The sequence below is a fragment of the Cervus canadensis genome, chromosome 5 (assembly GCF_019320065.1).
Source record: "Cervus canadensis isolate Bull #8, Minnesota chromosome 5, ASM1932006v1, whole genome shotgun sequence".
Lineage (NCBI taxonomy): Eukaryota > Metazoa > Chordata > Mammalia > Artiodactyla > Cervidae > Cervus > Cervus canadensis.
The window spans coordinates 65,903,312-65,923,323 of NC_057390.1; the positions used below are offsets into that span (position 1 = coordinate 65,903,312).

At 45.6% G+C, this 20,012-nt stretch overlaps 1 protein-coding gene across 24 annotated transcripts in view; it reads right to left on the minus strand.

Moving 5' to 3' along the window:
* Positions 1–17,807, minus strand: part of AAK1 (AP2 associated kinase 1) — a 163,468-nt gene extending 145,661 nt beyond the window's left edge. For 4 of the 24 annotated variants that reach the window (XM_043468987.1, XM_043468994.1, XM_043468992.1 and 1 more), the window contains exons 1-2: positions 17,488–17,804; positions 16,802–17,188 (exon numbers count right to left, since the gene is read on the minus strand). In XM_043468987.1, coding sequence (XP_043324922.1) covers positions 16,802–16,967 — 166 coding nt within the window. In that variant the 5' untranslated portion in view covers positions 16,968–17,188; positions 17,488–17,804. Of the gene's footprint in view, positions 1–16,801; positions 17,189–17,487 lie in introns of all 24 variants that reach the window. The other 20 variants (XM_043468986.1, XM_043468985.1, XM_043469008.1 and 17 more) reach the window with 8 other exon arrangements.
* Between the last annotated feature and the right edge of the window lie 2,205 nt (positions 17,808–20,012).

The window sequence follows — 20,012 nt, forward strand, 5'->3', positions numbered from 1 at the left end:
TAGAGGCTATTTCATAATAGGTACCAAAAGCTAAAACATGCATATCTTTTGATCCAGCCATTTCACATTAAAAAATTTATTCTAAGCAAGTAATAGAACAAGTACCCAAAGGCTTTAAAAACATCCTCATTGCGGTTGTTTTGTAATAGCTATAAATAACCTAAATGTCTAACAGGAGATTGACTAAATAAATCACAAAACATTCACACAATGGACTAAAACTGTTGATGCCTACATTTAACACAAAAGACAAGATATGTTGCCAAGTATATTGCAAACTACAGATGATGATATAAAGCATATTCTTATTCATAAAAAAAAGAAACAAGTCTGGAAGGTACACACCAAAACGTTAACAAAGGTAACCTATGGGATTATGGGTAGTATTTTCTCTTTTTATCTGGATTTATCTTCTGATTATTCTACTACACTATGGATTAATTTATTGTAAGAAACTTTTAAATACTTCTGGATTGCTTTCTTCCATATCTCCCAAAGATTATACATGGAACTAGCATTCATTTCATTCTTTCCAGTCTTCCAGGTCTAACCCCAAATACCATCTGAGAGTCTCCAGTAGGGCTCTTATGGAGCTATAAACAGATAAAGGATTGAACAGTGGGTTATAATCCTGGAACCATCTCTGTGGTTTCAAATAAACCAAAAGTGAATGACTAAAATAGTATTATAATGGTGCCTGAAATACTGCCTTCCACAGAAGTGTGGAGAAGGGGCTGAGAAGCCAGAAAGAGAAAGGATAGTAGATGAAAAGGAAAATGAAGAGTGAAGGCCCTATGGCATTGACAATTTTTCAGGCAAAATATTTTAAACACGTTAAATTAGTAGTAAGTATCAAATGGTAACTCGTTATCTCTTTAGAACTCAACCTTTCTAGAAGAGACATAAAAAATTGGTTTCTGTGCCAACAAGAGATGTGAAGCCCATGCTCAGCAGCATAGGTACTTTAATTAAATTTGAGACCCTCAAAGGCTCTTTATTATTACACAAGGTTCTAACAAGCTTAGTCACCTAGTTTCAAAGTCCACAGCAGACTAAAAGCAGCAAATTAGAGAGGCACTAATTCAGGAAGACACTCTGGTAGCAGTAAGAAGTGACAGCTGACAATCTTTTAAGAAAGGAACCAGCAAACACCATAAAGCACAACATGAAATTCAAAAAACCTAGCAACCCAGGGCCATTTTATTCAGGAGCAAATTGTATCGCCCATATCAAGCAAAGCCCTAACAGATCTAAGAACATTCTAATAACAATGCATTTGAGAAATAAGAGAACAGTAAGATGTTAGAGAAAGCAAATTCACCATCATCTCGTTCTCATTTTACAGACAAGAATCTGATGATGGACAGAGCTGGGAAGCCTTTTGTCCAGAATCCAGGGCATGGTGGTCACCAGGCAGGTTCAGATCAAGAGTACTTTCCACCTATATTACGCTGCCTCTGTGGTATATAATTCTTTTTAATTTTTATTTATTTATTTTTGGCTGCACAGGGTCTTCGTTGCTTTGCATGGGCTCTGCACAATTGCGGTGCATGGGCTTCTCATTGCGATGGCTTTTCTTGTTGCGGCCCATAGGCTCTAGGCGAGCTAGCTTCAGTAGTGGCAGCACAAGGGCTCAGCAGTTTCGGCTTGCAGGCTCTAGAGCGCTGGTTCAGCAGTTGTGGCACAAGGGCTCAGCTGCTCCTCGGCATGTGGGATCTTCTGGGACCAGGGATCAAACCTGTGTCCCCTGCACTGGCAGGCAGATTCTTACTCGCTGCGCCAGCAGGGAAGTCCACTGGCATATAATTTAGAAGACAGGAAAAACATAATGTATTTCAGAAAAAGCCCAATTCAAAATCGTGCATTTTTTCAAAACTGCTAAACACTCAGGGGTCAGGACAACAACGTGTTCTTATTTTGAGTCATCTCAAATGGGCTCTTCATGTGACCAGGCCATTCTTCTACTTTTCCTCAGTCCTTCTCTCCATAAACCTAGGGAACTCCTCCACATCCTTCTTTCCTCTCTTGAACTCCCAACTCAACTCCCACCCCACAGCATCCAAGAGAAAACAGAAGCAATGAGGCAAGAACTCCCTCAACTTGCCAAACTTCACCAATTCCTTCTCCTGCATCCCCATTCTTACTCCTCTTCCTTCCAGGTCCATGAATAAAGTGCTCTTTCTCCTCTTCAAGGTCGTCTGTTCCATAAAAGTTCAGGATTCCATCCATGACCTGCCATTACCTCCTCAGCCTGATTCCAACAGTAATCGTCCCGTACTACATTTCCAACTTCCTCCCTAGTGGCCACTTCTTTTCTGCTTAATGTACTCAAGACTCTCCCACCACTTAATAATAATAAATTCCTCCCTGACTCAGCATCCCCCTCACTTCCCATTCATTCATGTCACTCCCACCTAGATTCCACTCCATCACTCCACTTAGAATGTTCTTAACAAAGCTCATGAATGATCTCCGTATTTCCAAATCCAAGAGATGCTCTTCCATCCTCATCCCGGGTGACCATTCTGCTTTCTTACACCCTGATGTATCCACACCCTCCTTTTAAATCTACTTAGCATTCATTTCCCTCACTCACTCTCTCCCAGTTCTCCATCCATATCCTCAGCCATTCCTTCTGCCTCCTCCATGTGCTCACTCATTCATTCAGCTGGTTTTCATCTGAGCTTCTTAGATGTGCCAGGCACTACCCAGGCACTGGGGACAGAGCAACGAACAAGTCAGTCAAGGGCTCTGCTTTCATGGAAGTGAAATTCTAGTGGTGGGAGATAAACAACAAGCAAGAAAAATCAGCTAACACGCTCTACCTGGCAAATTAAAACACGATGGGTTCCTTATAGTGGATGGTCAAGAAAGGCCTCTCTGAGGTGAGATTTAAATGAGATCTGAATGATAAGAAGTCAGCCACAGAAGATCAAGAAAAATATTCCAAGCAAAGGGACCAGCCACCTAAGACCCTAAAGAAAAAACAAGGTTAAATGCTTAAAATAAGTAAAAAAAGAGGAATCACTGCTATGACTAAAAACCACACCGGCTAAGGTGAAGGGAGATAGGAGTTCTTGGAGGGGTTCTGCAGGTCAGAGAGAGGTCTGAAGTGAATCCCAGGTATGCTCTGCTTTTTCCACCTGCCCTACACTGATGCTCCGGAGGAAGCCACCCACAGCCTCCTTCTCTCTTTTTCCACACTGGCTCCTGGTGTGCATGTCAGTTTCATTAATATCATGTGGTTAAAAGACAACTCCCACCTAACTTTTCTCTAAAGCCAGGCCTGTCCTGCCCAGCAGGGTCCTGAAGTGTAACCTCACCACCACTGAATGATGCTGAAAAGTCCCAGACTCAAGTCACTCTCTTTCCCTCACACACTTCTCCATTCTTTTCATTGACACCATTCTCTACCTAGTCACTTGAGTCAGAAGCCCAAGAGCCATCTTAGCTTCCCCTCACTCCAACATGGAATTCTTAACACTGATGTTTTTAGTGCAAGGGAAAGATACAGAGGAAAGCACAGGAACAGAAAAGGAATGGAACCTGTCACCTCCACTAATAACACCTCCTGGTACAGCTCATACATAGGCCAAGGCTAACAACCCATCTCAGGAATGTTGTCCCAGTCCCTGTTGCATAAGTCTAACACTCCAACCAAATCCATCCCACCACCCTATCCACCCTCCCAAACCTAGGAACTCAAAAATCAAGTCTGAGCTTGAAGAGGTCTCTGAGATTACCCAGTGATCTCCTTATTTACGTAAGAAAAGACTGGCTGAGAGAAGGGAGGTTGTGGGTCCAAGATCACTAAGAAGCAGACAGTATAATCTATTTCCCTTACCTCACACAGTTGTTCATTCATATCCTATGACCTAACCCCAGAGCCACAACCTGAATACAGACTTGGACACTGTTCTATCCTATCATCTTAAAATCACTCCAAAATTGCTAGGTGAGTAGAGAGCTTAAACATAACCCATTTTATCTTATTAATATAAATTCATATTCTAATACTATGCTTTTAAAAGAAAAATAAATGCTTCATCTTTCGGGCAAGCCTATATTATCTAAAGGTAACTTTTTTCAAGTGAATTCTGTTCAGAGTCGACCTTTCAACAAAGTCATGAGTAAACCACCAGACAAGATGTACTCTGATCCCTCTTTTCAATTCTCCTCTCTTAAAGTAGCAAGAAAAGGGGAGAAATGAGTGCCTATCTATGTTCTAAAAGTTACATACAGGGATCAATTTTGGGCACCACCTCTCCAGACTCAATTTATAACTGAACTGCTTGTGTCATATTTATGAACCTTTCAAAGGCCATATCCTCTTTGACAGATATAAAAATCTCATGTCCTCTCCCCACCTCAACCCCTTGAGTCTACAATATGACTCTTCAGAGGGTATGACCACCACTCCCCACTCTCACTGAGGTTCCCTTCTTTCCTGGCTGGACTGGGCATTTCTAAATCATACATTCCCCTCCTATCTGCCCCCTGCCCCTATGCTCACTACCCTGCACACACGGTGAGAGTCACTGTCTAATTTATTGCAGGCCAACAACTACACAGGGCTTCCCTTGTGGCTCAGCTGATAAAGAATCCACCTGCAATGCGGGAGACCTGTGTTCAGCCCCTGGGTTGGGAAGATCCCTGCAGAACGGAATGGCTACCCACTTTAGTATTCTGGCCTGGAGAATTCCATGGACTGTATGTCCATGGAGTCACAAAGAGTCTACTTTCACTTTTCAACTGAGTGACTTTCACTTCATTTCACTGCTACAGCTACACAAGCTAGAAAATTAATGCATCCCTTGCTTAAAGATAAACTCCAGTAATATCTGAGGTTTTGAGTTTTAGAGTTTTAGAGTTCCTTTATAAAGTTAAGATATTTATACCTCACATCTCTACTTTTGAGACTGACAGTATTAGGTACGCATAATAGAATCCAGTCAACAAAGAGAGATTTACATGATTTTCTGGAAGATGTCCTATTTTGCTTTGTATTTTGTTGTTTTTCAACTTCACTGAAAAACTAGAAAATCTCTTATGATTATAATGAGGTTCCAAACACACAACTATTTTATTATTAAAAGAGGGATAAGGGAGGTCTATACCTCTCAAATCTGGTTCTAGTGCCTACCCAGTGAATTTAAGTTAGCACATACTGATTTATTGTATTATTCATTCAATTAATTCATTCTCCAATACCCACCCTTGCACTGTTCAAATTTAAGAGTTCTTAATTGCATACAAAATAAATCTGAGGCTTGTATGCTGCCTCCTAAGAACTATCTATCTATCTTACACTAGAAAGTAGATGTAACTGAATAAACAGCAAAATAAAAGTGTGCGATTACAGGCCCAAAGAGTCAACAGAGCCAGCAAGAATGACAGGCATTGGAGGACAGGAGGAAGAACTGTCCATTTGACAGCTGTGGTGAGTACTGAGGTGAGGGATTAAGGTAGGTGGGTGGGGTGGGAAAGGGGATCTCAGATGCAGGGGACACCATCAGTGGAGCACTGGAAACAGCTAAGTCCATGGTTCACGGGAGATGAGTGGGCGCACAGGCCTGAATGAAACAGGAGACCTGTGTTAGAGCACAAAGATGTGAAGGTGGACATGCAGCTGGGGGGCAGGCATTCCTCGGGCAGAGAGACCCAGGATACTAACAGCAACCTGACAGGCTGGGAGTGTCACCTGAACACACATGGCTTTTAAGTGGGGAAAAAACAAACTAAAATCTGAATTTCTCCTCTCATTCATCCTGGAGTTTTGTAGATACTGTGAAAGATTTAGATATATAGATACAGAAGATACAGGTATCTTCCTATAAATATTACCTATTCATCTATCACCAAGGCTCTAGCTCCACCAGGTTTTACACACAGCAAACCAAATATTGCTTGATAAAAACAAAATTCATGCACCTAAACACTAAGAGTTACCGTTTGCAGACTGACCACACGCTAGGCACTATGTTAAGTGCTCTACAGAATTTCATCCATTCTTACAACCACCCAGGGTGTTATCTGCATTTTGTAAATGACAAGCCAGGATCTTAATAAATTCCCCACCATCACAGGGATGGGACCAGGATTCAAGCCAAGGACTGCCCACCTCCAGTACCCATGCTTTTAAACTAACTCTGCAAAGTCCCCTAAGGAGAACACCATTGTGCTCCCCTTGATCTAGGCAGTTAAGGAGGAAAGACAGAACTTAACATCAGGTTTTCCTCAATCATTACTGAGCTACACCTTCTGGTAAAAACAGGGCTCTTTCATAGCCAGAAGGCCAGAAAGAATTATTTCTTCCAACACTGTCCACTCCCCCACTACCAAGATTCCTGGGATTCTAAAAACCTGTAGAGGACAGAGGTCTGTGAAACAGGACTAGGAGGCTACCCCCAGGGGAAATTAAACAAGTCTAACAAATCTGTAAGATAATCAGCACTTCCTGAACCAAGAAGATTCACTGACCAGGAAAAATGAGTCAAGGATACTAGCAGGAGACTTGCCACCTCTGTAAAGCTGGAAGGCCCCTCTTCTTTTTTCCTGTCCCTGAAGGATAATAAAGTCTCCATTTTGTTCTCAAATTCATGCTCAGTTCCAGAGGGACAATAATCTTTCTCTCATTCTAAAGGTCCCAGTACAATAGCTATAAGCGTCCTTAAAAACAGGCAACAAACAATTACATGGCATTATACTGCTTTCTCCAGGACTCAAGCCCCAGATGAAAGGCATCATTATTTAAGATCATTATAATTACAAATGATAATCCAACATCAATGCTATGCTTGGCCTTTTATTATAATAATATAAGGATGCCATGAACTCTTTCATCTAACAATCTCTTGGCTCTTCAGAAATCATAAATGACACAGCTTCAACTGGCATGGCCTTCCATTGTCTGCCAAAGTTAACTCACAGCCCAAGGAGAAAAATGGCCAGATCAAGCTGATTCACTCACAGCACATCTCAAATGAAACTCCAAGTTTTCACTCTTTTTTGTTCCAACTTGGGGACTCATCCTCTGTCAAGGCTGAAGTCTCACTGAGAAGGATTCCTCTTTCCTAACAATTGTCCATAACTCAACAGAAGAACTGAGACTGCTTAAAGTACATAACAGACTAATGGCCATAAAGATGATAAGGCGGTATTAGGGGAAACACACTGACTGAAACCGCCCACCCTACCCAGGCACCACAGTAACCATCTGCGTGAATTATTTTACGACAGGAGGTCCTGGTAGGGAACACTGAACGAGTAAGCCACAACCAACAGGAAGAGTTCGGGAAAGGTCAAAAGGAGATGCCATGTGTCCTACCACCTCCCAGAATCCTTTTCACTGGCAGCCATCTTGGCTGAGCAACGGGTGCACCACCAGGAAGGACCCTGAGTCAGAGAGACTGGCCAAAGACAACTCGTAAACTAACCCCACCAGCATCAAACCCAAGACTACGAGCCACATGACAGAGCAGTTCTCCTGGGTTCCCTCGCCCTCCTGCTCTCCACCCGGGCATCCCTTTCCAATAAAGTCTCTTGCTTTGTCAGCATGTGTGTCTCATTGGACAATTCATTTTCAAGTGTTAGACAAGAGCCCCCTTTCAGGTCCTGGAAGAGGTCCCCCTTCCTGCAACAGAGGGAGAAAGTAGGCATAAAATCTTGAAGGCAGTATGGCCTCAAGGTGCTAACAGTCATTATTCCTGAGTGATTCAAAATCACACAGAATAAAAAAGCTTTTTTGCTTTGGGTATACACACGGAACATATGATTTATTTATGTAAAAAACTTTGTTCCTCAAAAGAGACTAAAAATGTTGCAATACTTACTTCAACTTTACTAAGAATATAATGTGCAAAGGTGCAGAACTAGATGTGTTCCCTAAAACAAGGTTCCTCGAAGACGGGGTCCCAGAGAAAAGACTCAAGAACAAAGCCACTCCAGAAAATCTCGTCTAACCACTTCAGTCCTCACTGCTCCCTTTCCCTCAACCACCCCTAAGTTAGAGACTACACCACACACTCCAGCATTTCAATAGCTATTGTCTTGTGGGGTGCACTTGTTTCCGGTGTGTTGGTCACGTCAAACTGGGAGGAAAGGATCTGAGGCTTCCATTACTTCTTTGCCACAGCATTTCTAAGAGAGCTGGGAGAAAATATGCTCAGTAAACCCTGCTCCTCCTGGCTGGCAGGGCTAGCTGGGTCTCGTGCACCCGGTGTTATACCTATAGCCCTCACTTCACGGTCACAGCAACCCCACAGAGAGAGGAAGGACGCTTACTACAAATGAGGAAGCAGAGGCTCACAGTGGTTAGATGACTACCTCAAAGCCAGATGGATAAGCAGTGTAAGTGGAGGAACTTGAACCCAAGATCATTAGCTGCAAGTATTTGACACTCCTGAAAATTCTTCCTCGTACAAAGGATTATTAATATCTTCTCTCATAACATTCTGACCTTTATTATCCCTTCCCAACTGAACCTTGTTTTGAGCAATTCAAGTCAGAAAGTGCTTCAGCCACATTTTGGGGTTGCTCAGATATGGGAATATGGGGAGGATTTTTTTGAGCTCATAATTCACATTTAGTCAGTGGACAGCACTGTTACAATCCCCTCAGCCACACAGACCCGCCATTCTACCTCTGCTGGTGTGTTGGTTTATTCTGGAAGTAGTTGTTTTACACAGAAAATTACATGGAGACTTTTAACCATAATAAGTTAAGAAAGATTGCTGGTTTGCTGATTCTGAGAAAATGAATTTAAAAATTAAGTGACATGCCTGAGTCACACAGCAAACTAGACCCTTCTAAGCCATGCTGACTCCTCTCTTTCCCCACACTGACCAGCATATCATGCTGAAGACCTTACCACTGCTGACTTCTGGGGTTGGATAATTCTCTGTTGAGGGTGGGGGTGTCGAGTGCATGGTGGGACGTTTAGCAGTATCCCTGGTCCATACTCACTAGATGCCATGATTACCCCCTCCTGTGACAATCAAAGGGGGCTTCCCCCATGGCTCAGCAGTTAAAAATCCACCTGCAATGCAGGAGCCGCAGGAGTATGGGTTTGATCCCCAGGTTGGGAAGATCCCCTGGAGGAGGGCATGGCAACCCACTCCAGTATTCTTGCCTAGAGAATCCCCATGGACAGAGGAGCCTGGTGGGCTACAGTCCATAGGGTTGCAAAGAGTCGGACATGACTGAAGTAACTAAGCATGCACCCACACATGTGACAATCAAAAATGTCTCCAGACATTGCTAACTGTCACAGCGGCGGGGCGGAGGGGTGGGTGTATCACCCTTGCTCCCCTGCTCTAGACCAGTGGTCTTCAGACAGAGGTACAACAATCCACTGGGTTTAGAAAGAAAACATGAGAATATTTATAGTAACTGTCATCTTAAAAAACAAGATTAAAAAAAAAAGACAAGACCTCATCTTTACCAATATTTAATACAAGATCCATCTCTAGCACTCCCAACTCCCATTGAGTCCAAATGGCAGTCACACACCTCAGAGAGATCTGACGGGATCCTGGGGGAAGGGGGAAGCTCTGCAGCAGAGGCTGAGATGCACCGTCCATATGCTTAGTTAAGTGCCTTTACTGATTACATTTGTTTTAAATGGATTAGCCCTCATAAAACAAACAAGGGGATTAAAAAGATTCCTGAGAGAAACCTTCGATAGAAGATAACACAAGCATACATAAGCAACAGGAGAATGTTCTGGGTGTCCTCTTCATTAGTCACACGACAATGCAGAAACAACCACAGTCTAATAAGATATGACAAGATTCACCAAAACCTGACTGAGGTTATTTCAAGTATGGATCTTCATCCACTATCATAAGTGATGCACCTCATTTTAAGTATATACTGTGCCTTCAGATTCCAGCTAACAATAGCAGGACATGACATAAATAAACAGACAGACATAAATGAAGGGACAGACTGTTTGTAAACCGACAGTGCTATTCTATTGAAAAAGTTTATGAGACTATTTTTCTAAACCAACACTGCCCACTACAACTTTGAGATGATGACATTTTCTGCATCTGTGCTGGTCAAAACTGTAGGCAGTAGCCACATGCAGCTACTAAGCAAGTGAAAAGTGGCCTGATGAATTAAATTTTTATTTTATTTCAGATAATTTAAATTTTAATAGCCACATGTGGCTAGCGGCTACTTTATTGGCCCACACAGTCCTGAACCACTAGTCCTGGACCGCACAGTCCTGGACCACTGTTGCCTCAAAACACCCAGCTCGCAGCTAGCAGTGCATTTTTCCTGTTTTTGTATCTTTGGCCATGTTATTCTTTCTGCCTAGAATGTTCTGTTGACCCTGTCCATCTAGCAATAAGTTCTTATTTTTGAAGACACATTTCAAGTATCACCCTTCGTTAGCTTTCCCTGACTTCTTTTCACCCAAAAATCAATGGTCCCCATGTCTGTTCCCCTGGCCCTGGTCACCCCTCATCTTAGCATTTAGAGCTATTTGTTCATGTATCTGAAGTTCTGTGAGTGTGAATTCCTCAAGGTAGAGCCGTGTCTTATTTAGTCACTGCATGATATCCAGCACAGAGTGGGTGCTCAGGGACGATTGCTGAACCAACAAACCCAGGTCTCCCAATCACCCCGCAGGGCTCCCACCACCACACCGCACACACCAGAAGATGGCTCCAGAAAAGGAGGCTCAAGGCGAGGCTTTGCTACTTCAACAGACAATTCCATTCCTGTGAGTGTCACTGTCTGGCTCCTGCAGATGCGGATGTCACAGAGATTTCTTAAGCAGCTCAGAAAGCATCCTTCCTTTGAAGAGGACAAGATGAAGGTGCACAGTTAGTCCCCTTTCTGAAGTGTCAGCTTTCAAAGACGGCAAGTTAAAATGATTGCTCTGATGCAGGAGTATGTTTTCATGTGTACTTTATTAGTATTTACTGAGATTTTCTTGTGTACTCTACCCGCAGCTTTAGCTCCTGAGGTATAAGCATAGCCTCCTCCCAGACCCTCCTACTCAGAACCCATGGGAAACTGATTCTCTCTTCACAACCTCTCATTAAGTGAGCTTGACTTTGTTAGAAAGACCAAAGGAAAGGCTTTGAGCACGCAATGGCTTATTCTGGATTTCATTTCTGAATTCTAGATTTGGCTATATTTAGCAAAGCTATAACCGTCATCATGCCTGAAGCCAGGAAGAAGACACCATTCACAAACCACCCCCTGAAAATCTGCAGTTGCCACTAAAAGACCAGACTTCCCAGCAGGCAAAGACATCTGAAGTAGGAGGGGTCAAATTGGTGATTGCGTCAAGAGAAGACCTCACAGGCTTCTAGCCAACCTCCCAGCCTGCCTCTGAAGCTCTCTGTGACCTGATTTCCTTTTCTTTTCTCTCCAACACACCTTCTGCTCTGGTCAAACATGCTCCCTTTCTCCCCTGTCCATTCCTTCCTGTAACACTGGTCATCTCACTCCCCTACCTGCTTCAGCTTCAAGCTTCTTGCGTCTATTTGAAGCTTCAGGACCTCTCTTTCCCAGACACCAGCCACCTCCTCGCCCCACTGTTGGCAAAGGGCTGAGGCACAGAAGGAAGCACGCCTACTGGACAGCTAGTCAATGGTTACTCGGAAGGCCCAGGGCCTCTGGGGAAAGCGAGCAGCCAGCGCAGCCAGGGAGAAATGTAAAAGAATTTCCTTCTACCACATTGTGTCCTTCTTTCCTTGATTCTGGAAGGGAAACTTGTACCAACCAAAATGACAACACCAGACTAGCTGGTATTCCCAGAACTCACCACAGTGTCTCCCCACCCCACACTTTCGCACATGCTATTCTTTCTGCTTGGAAAAGCTTGGGTAGCCCTCATGGAGAACCTCTGGGTAATTTACATTCCTGTTTAAATGACACTTCATCTGGAAACCCTCCGCCCCAGGGCCTTTCTCCTTTATCATCTCATAACATCTTTTTACCATGTACTCTATACCCAGGACCATGCTAAGTGCTGGACACTTATCTTAGGATTATTCGTTGGTTTATATCAAACCCGTCAATCCTAAAGGAAACCAACCCTGAATAATCACTGAAAGGACTGGAGCTGAAGCTCCAATACTTTGGCCACCTGATGTGAAGAGATGACTCACTGGAAAAGACCCTGATGCTGGGAAAGACTGATGGCAGAAGAAGGGGACAAGAGAGGATAAGATGGATGGATGGCATCACCAACTCAATGGACATGAATTTAAGCAAACTCAGGAAAATAGAGAAGGACAGGGATGCCTTGCCTGCTGCAGTCCACGGGGTCACAAAGAGTAAGACATGACTTATTAACTAAACAACAACAATGAGCTCCTTAAGAGCCAGGCCCAAGTTCCATTCATCCTCTAGCTTTGTAATCTAATACAGTGCCTGATACAGAGAAGGCACTGACACTCCCTAAATGAATACATACATGCATCATACTGATACTGCTAATACTTATTTCTGACATACACACATATAGATACACACACATTTGTTGGTTTAGCTGGTTTCACATGTATTTTTTAAGTGTCACTACTTTGCACTGTAAGGAGGACAAATTGTCAATGTTTACTGCCACAGAGACTTAACTGGGTAGTTCTCATTAACCCTAGACCTGAATTCTTTTAGTGGAGGTCAAAATACTGTCCTGAAGGGCCCCCTGGTCCACCTTATATAAACCCACGCAGTTCTGGAATGTTGTTTTGGACACAGCAGGTAGCCAACATTTACCTGAGCCTGGAGCTTAGGTGTAAGGCCTCGTTCGGCCAAGGAGGTGTGATAAAGCATAGCTTCTCAGACCTCCTTTGAGCATTGCTCCACTTTTCCTATTGAGCTTGTTCTGGAAGCTTAAACCAGATCTTCCCTTGACATCCCACACCCTTTACCTCAGACAGAATTTAGTATCTCATCATGGTATCTTTCCTGAGGAAGCTAGAGAAACAATATCCAACCCTGAGCCAGCCAAGACAAAGCCAGACCCTCTGAACTGGTGATGCAGAGCCTTCACTTCCCCAGACAACCCCCCCAGGACTAGTGAGTGAGACGCGGTGAGCAGGGCTGAAGCCACTGGTCTTCTGCTCCCACAGCTTGTCCGCAGGGTTCCTGCGATTCCCCCCTATAAAGGACAGACCAAACCCACATGAGAGAAAGAAGGATGGTCAGCGGGATGAGGTGGTAACAGGATCTGTGCTTGAAGTCCACTGCATCACTCCTCCCTGAATTACCTGGCCACTGCCCTGGGCACCTGATGTACAACTCTCATCGGCCTGAGACACCTCTGGCTAGGAGGGGTACCTAGGTCAGCACCTGGGGCCTTAAAGGAGCATGGCTACCCCAAACATCTCTTGACCCCTTAGCCGTGAGGCCTCTGCAAAGAATATTTGGCTCTGTCCACCCACACTGGGGGGCGGGGGGAGTAGCTGCAGTCAAGCTAGCCTTCACATTGCCCCTACTCCTCCTTAACTATCTGCCTATATGGCTGAAAAATAGTAGCTCCCAAATATTGAACATCTGAAAAATGTTAAGTAATTTAGATACGTCGCCTCATTTAATCTTCAAGACTGCTCCCTAGGGCGGTGGCTCTGAAACTTCAGCTTGCAGCAGAATCTCTCCAGGAACTTGTTAAAGCCCCACAGCCACAGTCTCTGGGGTGAGGCCCGAATTTGCATTTCTAGTAAACTGCATGTGATGCTGATGCTCCTGACCCAGGTGTCACACTTTGACTACCACTGTCAGAGAGATCGAAGACAGGCTGGAAATGTCTTACCCAAGGTTTCACAGCTGGTCAAGAACAGATCCAGAATTTGAACCTGGATCTGGGGGCTTCCCTGATAGCTCAGTTGGTAAAGAATCTATCTGCAATGCAGGAGACCGATGTTCGATTCCTAGGTCAGGAAGATCTACTGAAGAAGGGACAGGCTACCCACTCCAGTATTCCTGGGCTTCTCTTGTGGTTCAGCTGATAAAGAATCTGCCTGCAATGCAGGAGACCTGGGTTCAATCCCTGGGTTGGAAAGATCTCCTGGAGAAGGGCAAGGCTACCCCCTCCAGTATTCTGGCCTGGAGAATTCCACGGACTGTATAGTCCATGGGGTCGCAAAGAGCTGGACACAACTAAGCGACTTTCATTTTCACTGCCTGATTCCACAGACAGCGCTAGTAAACACCTCACTGTAGGAGTGAAAGTCTGCCTTTGTCTTGTTTTCCTAAATTCACTGGCAGCTCCTCAAAGGCAGGCATTATACTTTAAACCTCCCTATATCCTCCTTCTTCCTAGTAGTACTTCCCTAGTAGTACCTTTGTACTTGGTGGGTACTTCACAGGTACTTTGTATACTGGCTCCTCCATAGCTATATACTTCTGTGTGTGTGTATGTGTGTTAGTCACTCAGTCGTGCCCTACTCTTTGTGACCCCATGAACTGTAGCCTGCCAGGCTCCTCTGTCCATGGAATTCTCCAGGCAAGAATACTGGAGTGGGTTGCCATGCCCTCCTCCAGGCGATCTTCCTGACCCAGGGATCAAACTCATGTCTCTTTCATCTCCTGCACTGACCGGCAGGTTCTTTACCACGAGTGCCACCTGGGAAGCCCAATATACTTCTAACAGCCACAAATTCAAATTCAATTAGAGTCAAAGAACATAAAGAGGGCAACACTGCCAAACCAAGTTTTCCATGGCCCTCCCTCTTGCTGCTCTGAGTGTCTGTGCCGTCACTGAACCTGGATAATTCCGACTCATCCTTCAGTCAGTCGCTTCCTGCAGCAAGCAATTCTTGGCACTCTAAAACTGGAAGCTGCTGCACCCTAAGTTAATCTCCATGATGGCTCATATCACTCCATTTTAACTGGCTGTTTTCCATCTCTCAAAGTAGTATGTAAATTCTAGCATCTAGTTTTAATTTATATTCCCCAGAACCTAGCACAGTGCCTGGTACATCGCGGACACTCTATCACTGTTTGTTGAATGAACGAATGAATGAACACAGAGCTGCAAGCTCTCAATTCCACTTAAAAATAAAAGGGCATGATGTGCAGTTCTCAGGGATGAATTCTGGGGAAGAAAAGGGCAGCACAGGTGGAAAATTTGCCTTTTCTCTTCGCCATCAACTCAGACTGAGAAGTGGCACCGCTTAGGGTTACCTCCTCTCTAACGAGACAACATCCTAGCTGAACAAAATGTTTCTGGGCTGTAAGGTCAGCAAAGGCTGTTGAGAGGGAAGGAAGGAGCTTGGCACCCCCTCATTCCTCCCAATTTCTCTCTCACAGACACACTCCTTCTCCATTTCTCCATCCCACTGTGGGCCAGGGCTCTGGCACAGGGATGAGATAGATCACACTCAAGGGTGAGGAGCTGGCAGCGGGCATAGAAGCATCTCCCATCCTGCACCGAAGCCCACAGAGAGGGATCCAAAGGGACAGTGACTCAGACCCCAGATCAAGTCCAGCTAGAGCAGCACTGAGGATGGAAAAGAGCGACAATTTCATAAGGATATCCACTGCCAGATGTTTTTTTTAAGACACTGTTTTTAAAGTAAAGACTTCAGCCATAACCCCAGAAAACTGGGCCCAGCTGAATCCCATGCTGATACAAGCTGAGAGCCTGACACAGCCTCTTCCTCCTCCAAGCCCACCAGGAGCAACACTCACCGTGATAGGCAGTTCCCAGGACCGGGTCAGGACCCTTGCTCCAACCTTAGGTTGCAAAAAGTCTCCCTCCCCAGCAACTGAACTGTTCCCCTACCATGCTGCATAAATATAGGCCTCCCCTTCCCCCATCCCGTCAGCCGATAAAACAACCTACAGCAGGTTGGCCCCATCCAATTAGTTTGAATAGCTTCATGCCAAGGAAATTGCTGCTTTTATTCAAAATAAAAGCACACTGGGCAGGCAATGGGCTGTGAAAAGTATGAGTCTGGCATAATTATGAAGGTCAAGGTTAAGGTTACCAAAAGAGACATGCAATAATTTCCAGAAAGCCTGGGGGATAAAGATATATATCTACATGTCTGTAGATATACAGAGGAACACACATGTAGGGAATTTACATAGTAGATCTAATAACATCCTGTCCAACAGAGAAAAAGCAAAAATCAGATGCCACTCTCAAGTAATTATTTTGGCAAAACACACACACACACACACACACACACACACACAGTCTCAAGTAATTATTTTGGCAAAACACACACACACACACACACACACAGTATCCTGGGGACCTGATTACAGTTAGGTCAGGAAACAAACCTAGTCAAAGCCACCAAGAGCCTTGGCTCTTGGAAAAACACCTTCTGATTCCCTGAAACCCCTCTCTTCCTTCCAAGCCCTGCTCAAGGGAGAGGGAAAGTTGGGTAGGAGGAGAAACCCCTCTTCAAGGTTCTCCAACCCCACCCTGCAGCCCTCACATCAGTATTTCAAGTTTTAGGAGGATCACAAGCCCCACACCCTACATCTGACGTGAAGCTTTGCACTTTCACACATACGTTTTTCTCGTCTGATCCTCACAATTCGATGAGGCAGGCAAGAACTGTCTTGTCAATTTTTTTTTTTTTTAAATAAAAGGCCACCGAGGTAAACAATTTCTGGCAAACTCCCCCCACCCCATAAAGCCCTGTCACTCTGAAATCCCCGTTTCAAATTTCTCAAGGACAAGGATTTACAGGGCAAGGGGAGGGAGAAGGGAGGGTCAACTGGGCAAAAGCCATTCATACATTCAACAACTGGAAACCAGAGTCTTGCTGCATCAGCACAAGATTTTAATTTACGGCGCACCGAAAAAGTCCCACCATACCTTCCGCCAGCACCTCGTCCACAGTGACCTGCTGTCGCCCAATACCAAAGACCCTTCCGATGTAGCCGCTGCCCAGGCCCGAGGTGCTGCCCCCTCCTCCGCTGGAGCCGGAGCCCAGGCCAGAGCCGCCCTGCTCTCGCCTGGAGTCGAAAAACTTCTTCATCATGCGAAAAGGAAGCAGGAAAGCAAAATACCGACGGTTTCTGGATTTTTTTTTTTTTTTTAAACAAGAGATCCAAGGATTTCTTCTCGGATTTCAGCTCGGAGAGGAGCCACCCGAATCCGGCCGTGGGGGTGGGGGCTGAGGGAGGATGCCTATAGGAATATGCGTGTCAATCGCGCGGCGGTCCCCTCCTCCTCAAGAGAGCGATTCGTGTAAGTTTAAACCTGTGATGACAGAGGGAGAGAGAGAGGATGAATCAGTAACACACTTAAAAATTCAACTGCTGAGTCCTAGGGGGAGCAGAAGCCACCATCCTGGGGAAACGCTTCATGAATTTTCTTAGAGAGAAAAACCCTGGGGCTGAAAACGCGTCCCCGGCCCCAGAACCCGGGACTCCCTTGCCCTGGGCTCTGAAAAAGGAGGAATTCGGGCCACCTCGGGCAGCGCTGACCCAGCGGGCAATGCCTCCCCTCCTCCCCGGTCTCCCTGCCGCCCCGCGAAGCAGCATCCCGACGGCACCCACTTGAGATGGCTCGGCGGCCGGCACGCAGCTACCAGCCCCGCAACATTGTCACGGCCGCCGGGCCGGCCTGCGACGCGGAGAGGAGGCGGCGCTGCAGCGAGAGCCGGGGCCGCATTCGGCGCCCGCCCGCCCGCCAGCTGATCCCCGGAGCGCCCGGCGGAGACTGACCCGCCGCCCCTCCCCCGCGCGCGCTCCCGCCCGGCTCCATCCACCCAACCAGGAAGTGAACCGCCGCCGGAAGTGCCTCCCCGAGCGGCAGGGCCAGGGGCTGAGGCCCCTGGCGGCCTCCACTCTGTCGCCGAGAATGAGAACGCGTTGTCGGAGAGAAGGGGAGTGGGGAAACGGGGTCCCAGGGCGGAGAGAGTTTTGGAAAAGAACGTTGATATTGCCCGACCCGTAGAGCACCATGGGAAAGGTAGTTCGCTGCAGCTTAGCGGCTGGACTACAACTCCCAGGATGCCCCTGGAGGAGCGAGCGAGGCGCCTGCGGTGGCCTTCTCCGCCACGGAGGTGGTTAGCTGGGTGGTGCATTTGTGGGATTCGGTTATTTAAACACATCCGGTAAAGAAACTGCCAGGGACTAGGGTTTCCACCCTGCTGCATGTTCCACCCTTCTGGAGCCATCTTATTTGCTACTTGACCTCCCTGCACAAGGGATTCTGGGGATTGTGGTTTCCAAACGGATCGAGGCTGACACCTGAAGGACGCAGCTTAGCCGCTTAGCCCCTAGTGGGTCCTGCGGGGCTTACCGACGTCACCTGGACAGAGGTGGAAGACGGAGGGCGATCGGGAAATTTTCGCTGGCCGTTGGTGCCTGGCCACACCTCAAAGCTAACCCTAACATAATAAAACCAGAGCCCTTCCTCCTCCCAACTTCAAAAGCAGCTTTTGCTCACAGATGTTGAGAACAGGCTCAGCGGTCAGCTCTGAGCTAGGCACTGTGAAAACCCTTAATAAGACGGTGACTTTTCAGGAAATTTGCCGGCGAGACTCAAACTGAGAAACTTAGAGAGCGTAATGTGTGGAGCAAATCGTAGGCTACCAGGCGACCCAAACCCTTGGCTCGACCCCAAACTTCAGGGCTTGTCTGACGGTGACCCTTAATTCTTCCACCTTTTCTGATGCCGTGGTTTTGCCTGACCTTCATTTAACCCCCGCCCACACGAGAACTCTAAACTGACTGTTATGTCTTTCCTCTTCAATATTCCCGTTTTGATGCTTATTTTACCCAGTTATCGCCCGAGTGCGCAGAATGGAGGTGGACAGTGTGGTTTGCATCTGTCAAAGGCAGAAGATTTGGACCCCTCTTGGTACCCTTCTCCATCACTAGATTTCCTGATAGATGAGGATGACAGTAGTGCCGAATCCTTTCCCATCCTCCCCAGATTCATGATTTTTCAAATCCCTGAATGTAAGTTATTTCTCACCTCCACCTGCTCCCTATTTCTGAGACAGCCCTTTTGGCTTGTAAATTAGTCCTAGAATTTTTTCTGCAGGCATTTGAGGGAGGTAGAGAAAGGTGCTCCAGGGCGGGGCGGCGGGGGGGGGTGGGGGAGACAAGGTTAGGGGGATGGTGTTCTTGGTTTCTCTTAAGTGAAATTTAAATTTTAAACTCAACTGTGACTGAATTGACAGAGGTTTCTGCTGCTTCCTCTTCCTTCTCCTCCTCTTTTTTTTCCTGCCTCTTTTCTTTCTCCCCGTTGTCCTCCTCCTCTTTCTTTTTTGTTCATCGTGGTTCAAGTAGTATCGTAGTTAAACTTCTGTGTAGAGACAGCATCTTTTCTTCCGGAGGGAGTCGATGTTGTCACCTCAGTTCACAAATCCTCACAGCCACCTCCAGGGCAGAACGCAGCACCTGCTAAGTAAGACATTCCCTCGAAACAAACCCACGGGAGGCATGTTCTCTGCACTTTCCTTAAAAGGCTAAATTTTTTCCAAGAAAGTTTGGAATGGGTCTTGAAATAGATGGGAGAGCTAATTTGAAATTAGATTCATTGACCTCCATCTTTCTCTGCACCTATTGATCTTGGCTTTTTTAAAGAAGACCTGTTGGGTCCTAGAATCTGTTGCTATCTCAGTTTTTACTTTTCTAGACTTTCCTGTTAACCTGACTAGGCCAGAATTCTGCAGATCCCAAGTCTTACTTGTAAGATACAAAAATGTGTTTTTATCTTGTAGAATTAAGGTAGCTAACGTGTATTCATTGAGCGCTCATCTGGATGCTTTGATCAGAATCTGAGGGAAGAAGTTTCACAAAGAAGAAAAAGAAAGAAAAAACAGAAGACTGGATTTTTTGTCTTCCATTCTCTTGGAGACTAATGGCAGTTATACTGACAAAACCACAATTTTTAATGCTTTACATGTATTGTTAGTGAATTCTCATAACAACAATATGAAATAAGGTACTGTAGTTATTTTCACTTTATAGATGGAGCACTGAAACATAGAGATAAGTGACTTGCCCAAAGTCACACAAATAATAACTGGCAAAACCAGGACTCAAATCCAAACATTTTAGCTGTAGAA